The 9,467-nt window shown below is 38.4% G+C and overlaps 1 protein-coding gene across 1 annotated transcript; it reads left to right on the forward strand.

Annotated features, from left to right (window-relative positions):
- Positions 1-3,927: 3,927 nt before the first annotated feature.
- LOC109048966 (CCN family member 2) lies at positions 3,928-6,539 on the forward strand. Its single transcript, XM_019066628.2, has 5 exons — positions 3,928-4,288; positions 4,523-4,739; positions 4,832-5,083; positions 5,290-5,501; positions 5,619-6,539. The coding sequence occupies exons 1-5, from the start codon at positions 4,229-4,231 to the stop codon at positions 5,913-5,915; spliced, it is 1,038 nt and encodes a 345-aa protein (XP_018922173.1). The 5' UTR covers positions 3,928-4,228; the 3' UTR covers positions 5,916-6,539.
- Positions 6,540-9,467: the final 2,928 nt, after the last annotated feature.

A 9,467-nucleotide genomic window follows, 5' to 3' on the forward strand; every position in this document is an offset into this window, starting at 1 on the left:
CAGACGTGTGCTTTTTGAACCAGAAACAGCGGCAGAAGCGCCTGACCTGGGCTACAGAGAAGCACCACTGGACTGTTGCTCAGTGGTCCAAAGTACTTTTTTCGGATGAAAGCAAATTTTGCATGAAATTCGGAAATCAAGGTGCCAGAGTCTGGAGGAAAACTGGGGAGAAGGAAATGCCAAAATGCCTGAAGTGCAGTGTCAAGTACCCACAGTCAGTGATGGTCTGGGGTGACATGTCAGCTGCTGGTGTTGGTCCACTGTGTTTTATCAAGGGCAGGGTCAATGCAGCTAGCTATCAGGAGATTTTGGAGCACTTCATGCTTCCATCTGCTGAAAAGCTTTATGGAGATGAAGATTTCGTTTTTTCAGCAAGACCTGGCACCTGCTCACAGTGCCAAAACCACTGGTAAATGGTTTTACTGACCATGGTATTACTGTGCTCAATTGGCCTGCCAACTCTCCTGACCTGAACCCCCATAGAGAATCTGTGGGATATTGTGAAGAGAAAGTTGAGAGACGCAAGACCCAACACTCTGGATGAGCTTAAGGCCGCTATCGAAGCATCCTGGGCCTCCATAACACCTCAGCAGTGCCACAGGCTGATTGCCTCCATGCCACGCGCCGCATTGAAGCAGTCATTTCTACAAAAGGATTCCCGACCAAGTTTTGATTGCATAACTGAACATAATTATTTGAAGGTTGACTTTTTTTTGTATTAAAAACACTTTTCTTTATTGGTCGGATGAAATATGCTAATTTTTTGAGATAGGAATTTTGGGTTTTCATGAGCTGTATGCCAAAATCATCAGTATAAAAAAACAATAAAAGACCTGAAATATTTCAGTTGGTGTGCAATGAATCTAAAATATATGAAAGTTTAATTTTTATCATTACATTATGGAAAATAATGAACTTTTTCACAATATGCTAATTTTTTGAGAAGGACCTGTATATATATATAAATAATTTTTTTTTTCTTTTTTTTTTTTGAGTTCCTAAATTTAAATGAACTTGAACAGAAGCAGAAAATGGATAGCAGAATTGCAGTGGATATAGAATCCAGAAACAAAGAAAGAAGTCCAAAAACTTTTTTTTACCTATCACATTAGACTAGACAAAGAGCCAGTCCAAAACAAAGACTTGTTTTGGGTAAAAAGACCAGTACTTTATAGATGGCATATTTTGAGCACTAGTAATTTGAGCACTCAAATGAACTGGTTTAGGAGCAGTCCAGACAGAAAGAAAATGGGATGTTGGAATTGTGTAGCGATGGAAAATTGCTTCTGGCAGCCAGAATATGGCTCTGAAGTATTCAAGCTTTGTTTGCTTATGTCTAAAGAACAATAAACAGCCTCCAAATTGTGTGCAGAACACCCACCTGCCTCCTAACCCTCACTCTTCATGTCTTGGGAGGAAAGTAAAATGAAGTCATGTGACCACACACCCCAGTGACTTCTGTCAACAGGCTTTCATTTCCCCAATGCCTGGAGTCTTTTCCATTACATCATTAGATAGTGACCTTTGACCTTTCTCAGCAACTGATACATGCATACTGTCTTAGCTGGCCAAATTTAGTCCTGTTTACTGGTCGCATCACTCCTACCAGTTTTAGAATTGGTTCATCATTTAGAGCCACCAGTTATCCAGCCCACTCTTTAAAGTTACCTTTTTCCCCTCACAACTGTTTTACGACATTGTCAGCTTTTCCATCATATTCTTTTAGAGCAGTGTGTCAACTTGAATAAACTCTATGTGGGGGGTTACAGATATGTTTCTGTTCAAAGAGCTGGAAGCAAGTTGTTTCTGAAATATTCTGGTCGTGGTAAAGTTTCAGTCCTCCTTCATCTTCCTAGGGAGGTAGTAAGCATGACAAAATTTAGCAGAGCTGAAGGTATTTATCTTTGCTTCACTGAGGCAGAAATGTAGCTGCAGGCACTAAAATAGCTTAATGCAAAGTATGAAGGTAAGAACACAATTCTTACACACACTTGAATTGTGCCACACACAGCTATGCTTATTTAGCCACCAGTCTCTGAGCACAGCCCATCTTGCTTGTCCACAGAAAACCAACACACACACAGCACATTGTTAATAACTGACACTCAGTAAGATATTCTGCTTATATTAACATAACACATACATTAAAAATACATAAACTGATTGAACATTTTATCTGTTGAAGGTCAAATACAGAAACATGTAGATTTTTGCTCATGCCCTCAATTTCAATGTGAATGTAAACACCTTTATCTGTTCATTTTTATGTGAAAAAAAAAAACAGGAAACAATTTCAAAATCTTTTCAAGGGTTCAAGAAAAAAAAAAAATATTTTTTCAATTCAGTCAAATTGTACATTGCTACAAAAACAAACAAAAAACAAATGTATTTTAAAATGTGCCAGAACAAATATCTATTTTCCATTAAATAATGTGTTTTATTTACATCATCAAATAGACAGAAAATGCTTTTAATGTGGATGAGCTACAGTATAAATTCATAAAATGTAACATTTAGTTTTAATGCAACATTTATAGTCTCACACTGACACTGTGAGATTTTTTGTTATCAGCATTGTGCTGTAAGCCTACATCTATAGCATCTTGATGAGCATAATCTGTTCTGTAAGGGGGGGGGCATCTGTGTCGCAGAAGCTTTCAGCCCAGTTGGAATGAGAGGTGGTTGACAGACCGGGCACATTACAATCCTCAACACTGTTTCCAGACTAGAGGGAAAGAGTGTGGACAAGAGAATGAGGAGGAGGAGGAGGAAGGGGGCAACAAGAGAGCCTAGAGTGAAGATTCCCATATAAGGCCAGTCTTCCTCTGAGACTGTGTGCATGTAGTAACAGTATGTCTGCTGGCAGGGGGATAACATTCCTTCACCTCCCGTTTCTTCTTTGGGAGTTTTTCATTTCCGATTCGCCAGCTGGCAAGAGGTAGTGCTCCAATTCATAAGAGTGAGGAGGGGAGTCTGGGGATCCTTTTTTTATTTTTATTTTTTATATATTCAAATGCTACAGTCTAGCCACTTTCCTGCTGCCCTTCTGTCTGCTGTCTGAAGGAGCAAAATAGAATCGTACCACACCTGCACTGTAAAACACACAGCAGACTAAACGTTATTAGCCAGGTGAAAGTATACAATTACAGAAAAACACAGTGATTAAAGCAACTGCTCAGAATCCAGACAGAGTTCTAGAGCCACAAGAAAACTTATGCAAGATGTACAAAAAGTGATTTATGCAAGTCTAATAATAGTAATAAATCACAAAGAATTAAAAAAATAAATATTTTCAACACATGTTTAGCATTTTTAAAAAATTTTAATTACGTTTAGTATTTTTGTTAAATTAATTATTACATAAAGTATGATTAAAACTGTCACAAGACTCAAAAAACATACTCACCTTCATTTTTGCTTTCTCAGAAACCAATATATATATATATATATATATATATATATATATATATATATATATTCTTATTTCTCAGAAACAAAGTCTAAAATTTGCTTTGGAAAGACATTAAGTTGAGTAAATAATTACCAGACTTGACAGAATGATGTTCATTTAAGGGTAAACCGTCATTTAACTGCAATTTAGCCACTTATAATCTAACACAGTCATTATCATCAACTGTCAATCACCACACAGTTATTTAGAGAACAAGGCACTAAAGGCCAAAAGCTAGCCTTGTTAAATATGAAAAACATGCACACATCTATCTCTAAGACAAATTGCTTAAACTACCACCAAGCACTGCAAGGTAATGCCAAGACTGTACTTTTATTTTGCTGTGTGACAGCCCAGGAATGTTGGATGGCAGTGTGTGCAGGTCTAGTGGACGGGGAGAGGGGAGTGGAGAGTGTAGGGGGGGCAGGAAACTAGGAAAGAATGCCAGGAATGCCCATGTTTATCCAGCGTTCCATTGAGGTAGAGGCAGTCCACCGCAGCGTGGTGTGTATAAAGATAGCTCAGCTGCTGCTGGAGAATCAGAACACTCCAAGTCCTCCAGAGAGAAGCAACAGTCGCTCGACACTGCTCAGCCTAAACTTCATACCGAAGCTAAATTCTAGCTTTCACTCGACACGATCAGGAGGAACTGGATTCAAAGACTACACAACGAGATCACTTTGATCAAATCTGAAGAGGAGACTGCGTTACAGCTGCGAGACATTATAGGTTATAAGATTTTTCTTTTTTAAAAGAGATTGGAAAGAAGAGGTCGTCATGCTTTCTGGAATGAATCTAAGAGTGCTTTCTTTGCTGTGCCTGACTTTCTGTGGATGGGTAAGTCCATTTAATGCACTATTATGAGAAAGAGACCACTATCATGTTTAAATACATGTACTGTAGAAATCCAGACTATTAATGATTAGCAAGATCAGGCTATAACTTTAATCTTTTGCCCCCAGACACAAACAGCTCATAAAATGCCTCATTTAACCCATTGAAAGATATTTTTTAAGGTCAGTGTTGAGCAAATGTACAAAGTCTTACAAGAGCATGTATTATATTTCTCAGGCTACGGCTCAGGAGTGCAGTGGACAATGCCAGTGCCCTGATGTACCACCCCAGTGTTCGCCCGGTGTGAGCCTGGTGCCGGACACCTGTGGGTGCTGCCGGGTGTGTGCCAAGCAACTGGGCGAACTTTGTACAGAGCGAGACGTTTGTGACCCCCACAAAGGCCTTTACTGTGACTACGGCTCCCCAAGCAACCGTCGTATTGGGGTCTGCACAGGTAAGGATATTGACTGTTGACATACAGACACTAAATCTATAGTTGTTGAGTTGAGTCAGAATTGTAAACCACCTTCTGTCCTCATCCTACAGCAAGAGAAGGTGCCACTTGCGTGTTTGGTGGGACGGTGTACCGCAGCGGAGAGTCCTTCCAGAGCAGTTGTAAATACCAGTGCACGTGTCTAGATGGTGCCGTAGGTTGCGTGCCCCTCTGTGGAATGGACATCAGGCTCCCCAGCCCTGACTGCCCGATGCCCCGAAGGGTGAAGGTCCCAGGGAAGTGCTGTGAGGAGTGGGTGTGTGACTCCCCTCACCAGAATACCTTTGTGGGACCAGCTTTGGCAGGTGAGCATTCTTTGATCTCGACTGTTCTCTGAGTCAGAATTGTCAAAGTGGTGATTAAATGAGTCATACATATTCAGACAAAATAATGGTCTCCATTAAGGAGGTTGGAATGAATTCCTGTGCAATGATGTAATGATAAGAACATTAGGATGACATCATGCAGCTGTAAGGAAAGTGTTGAGTAAAGTTCTTGTCTTGTTTTGTAGCTTACAGAGAGGAGGAGACATACGGGCCCGATCCCTCCATGATGAGAGAGAACTGCTTGGTTCAGACCACAGAATGGAGCGCATGCTCAAAGACCTGCGGCTTGGGAATCTCTACCCGTGTTACCAATGACAACCGCGAGTGCCGTCTTGAGAAGCAGTCCCGCCTCTGTATGGTCCGCCCTTGCGAGTCACACCTGGAGGAGAAAATCAGGGTAAGCAGCAACCTACCTTCCAAACCAATCACAGCACAGCTCACTCTTGGTTCCACTGATGCATGATGATGACGTCACAGAACTTGATGGCTAACTTTTCATTTTATGCTTTTACAGAAAGGGAAGAAGTGTATCCGCACACCACGTGTCTCCAAACCCATGAAGTTTGAGATTTCTGGCTGCACCACCACCAAGTCTTACCGGCCCAAGTTCTGCGGCGTTTGCACGGATGGTCGCTGCTGCACACCTCACAGAACCGCCACTTTGCCCATGGAGTTCAAGTGCCCAGACGGTCAAGTCATGAAGAAGCAGATGATGTTCATCAAGACCTGTGCATGCCACTACAACTGCCCCGGGGAGAACGACATCTTTGAGTCCATGTATTACAAGAAGATGATCGGTGACATGGCGTAAGGAGACAGTGACAGCAACACCAAGGAGCTCCATGCAGTGACTGTCCACTTGAATCTAACAGATATCCATCTCATATCTCAGCACAAAGTACTTGTTTGTCATTTTATGGTTTTTTGCTTTTATTTTACATTTTTTGCGTGTATGTGTCTGTATCTTGTAGATGGACTCTGGATTTATATACTGTATGTGTATTCATTTGTCATGGTGGATGTCTAAGGCTAGGGGGTGGGGATTGTAAAATGACCGGGCTCTGTTCGGACGGCCCCTAAAAAACAATAGTGCACTATAGTCCGACTCTGTGACGCCCAATGTCATTGATCGGCAGATGACGCCAAGCCCCTCCCCTAAACTGTGGTGGGCAGATTCAGATTCTAAGAGAAAAATAGTAAGAAAACGGAAGGCAGCTTTTAACCCTAGAAGCTAATCGCCTCACCAAGCCGAGAGACGGCAGAAGAAAGAGACAGAGAGAAACTGATGTGCTCTTATGTTTAGTTGATTTTGTCAGCTCAGATTTTTTGATTGAGCTGAAACAAGACATGAAGTTTGGCCAAGAACTATGAAAGTTAATATAGCACTGAGTGTTTGACTTCGACTGTCTGGCCCCTCCTGATGGGAGAGCGTCAGTACCCCTGTCAAAAAGACTGGATGAATTGTAGCTTCATTCTATTTTTATTACAGTATCTATTTTTTTGAAAGCTGTAAATAATGTACATATTTTGTACATCTTAAGTTAATTTAAATTCAAATCATTTGATGTCTTGCTTATTTTTTTGCTTCACCATGTTTAATAATAGCTTCATGTGCTGACTTGACTGTTCTTCTTACAGTTTGTCCAATATTTTATTGAGAAGTGTGACCAAAAAGTTATGTTTTCACTTTTTTTGTATTTTTTAGTTTTATATTATATTTTTATATAAACATTGTCATCTTTTTGAGTCATTTTCACCCTGATACAGAGCTTCTTCTAATGGTAACTTTACATCCTGCTGTCAATCACACATGAACACCATGTTTTCATAAAGGCCTCTCATGTTCATTACGTCAATTTCCATTTTTACATCGCCACTGCAGACCACACAGTTGCATTGTGTGCGGTCCATCAAACTCAAGACCATACACATGGTCCTAAATGTATGTATACATACATACATTTATATTGATAATATATATAAAAACAGACACTAATGCACACTCTCATTAGAACACAAGTATTTTTCATAAGGTAAACGGATACAACTGATATACATTTACAAGTGATATACTGTATATATATAACATTTTTATGTTTTTGAAAGAAGACTCTTAAGCTTACCTGCATGTGTTTATTTGATCAAAAATAAAGTAAAACAATAATCATGTGAAATGTTGTTACAGCTTAAAATAACTGTTTAAAAAAAAGAGAGATATATATAGTTTTCATTTGAATTTTCAAATTATTAAATAATCCTGAAAAAAATCAATGTAAATGTCTTTACTGCACCTTTTGATCAATTTATTGCATCCGTCCCGAATAAAAAGTATTAATGTATATGTATGATGGTGTATGATAGGGCCCTTGAGTTTACAGGAACCAGACAAAAAGCACAAAGCGAAACATGGGTGATGTTTACGCAACAGCAGTACAAAAGAAAAAAAAATTCATGAATACACACACAAACCATGTGTGAGACAAGGTAAATATTCAGTCAAATAAATGTACAATATGTAGTATTATGTGATAGTAAATGGTTCTAAGAAGGAACAATTACAAAAATGTGTACAAGAGGGGGTCTGAGCTATCGAACCTTAATGACAAGGATGTCCAATTACACACTGGACATGCACATTGGCATCAGCAGTAGGATATAAACACTGTTAAACAATAAAAACACGTGTTGTCAGTGACCTTGATAAAATATCTGTTAGCTATGAAAACACAATAAAAACACGTGTTGGCAGTGACGTTGATAAAATATCTGTTAGCTATGAAAACATCCACCTTTAGGCAATTTTTAGAATAATAATTTTAAAAATAATAATAATTAATTGCTTGATTTCGGAACCACTGGTTATATAGAATGAGCGCCATCTAGTGCATCGACTGTGGTAGTGAAATATTTACATTCAGAGGCTGTAGACCAGAGGTGTCAAACTCAATTCATGGAGGGCCGCGGCCCTTAGCTTCAACCCTAATTAAACACACCTGATCCAACTAATCAAGTCCTTCAGGCTTATTTGAAAACTACATGGTATGTGTGTTGCAGCAAGGTTGGAACAAAACTCTGCAGGCCTCCAGCCCTCCAGGAATTGAGTTTGACACCCCTGCTGTAGACTGTAGATTGATTTCTGATTTCTAGCAATTAGATCAATTTCTAACTAATTTGATGTAAAAAAAAAAAAAAAAAAAAGTACCTCCAATGTAGAGGAATCAACAATAGAAATAATACAGTAATACAAATATTTAACACTTAAAGGGTACTTATAACAGATCTTCATAAAACAACAGTTTTATACTATGTCGTTATGTATTCGATTACATCATTTGCAAAGTTTCATGGGCTGTGTAGTTGTAGCCCACCTTTGTCTTTTTTCAATTTCAACATTACATTTCTTTGTGACTTGTCACGCTGGTTGATTTTTGTTCATGTCGTAGAATATTAAGTTTAGAATTTAAAATAGTGTGCAACAAGCTGCATACATCTCCAGAACAACTTTAAAAATGTATTAACACGAAGTTGATGATTTTGTGGCTTTGCAGGGAACAAATGTATTTTGCATTTGTAACGTGCTACATGTGCATTTACTATAGAATCTTATCAAAATCAAATATTTTCTCACCATATTTATTTACATTAATATCTGGAAATCTGACTTTACAGTACATTTATTCTTTCTTTCTTTTGTTTGCAACGACACTTGCCATGCCGTGAAGCTGATCCTGGTGATGTGCGTCTTTCCCGGTACCACATATTCTATTGCAGCCTATATTAATACCTGTTAAAGACTACATAATATGCTACTGCTAAGTGCAACCCTAGCTAACCTGTTTCCCAGTAACCCTATTAGTAATTGTACTATTACCAGTAATTAATCTTGCAAATAATTAAACTAAACTAATTTAAGCCTAGCCAGTTTCAACATTCAAGAGCTAGAAGACGCGAATAAGAACTTGCATGCCGGGGAGAGTGACCCGCGTCTCTGAGAGCGCGCAAAATTGAACTCTCTTTCAAGACTAGTGCTTGAATGAACAAATTTGCAAAAAAAAAAAAAATATATATATATATATATATATATATATATATATTATATATATATATTATATATGTATGTATTGGTGGGTTTTCTAGCAGACATAGTCGGCTGAACTACAGATCAGTGTACTGGATCCATGCATTGTCTTATAGTTAATGTTATAGTTTAATGTTAATCAAACAACAAAAGACAAGGAAATCACTCACTGCTCTTGACTGAATAGCTTTTGTAACTTTATTAAGGATTCATCTAATTAATAATAATTTATAGTCAAATATGCAATGTTATTTTACATTTATTTTATTCATTTTCTAAAAATGT

This window comes from Cyprinus carpio, chromosome A20 (genome assembly GCF_018340385.1).
Source record: "Cyprinus carpio isolate SPL01 chromosome A20, ASM1834038v1, whole genome shotgun sequence".
NCBI lineage: Eukaryota > Metazoa > Chordata > Actinopteri > Cypriniformes > Cyprinidae > Cyprinus > Cyprinus carpio.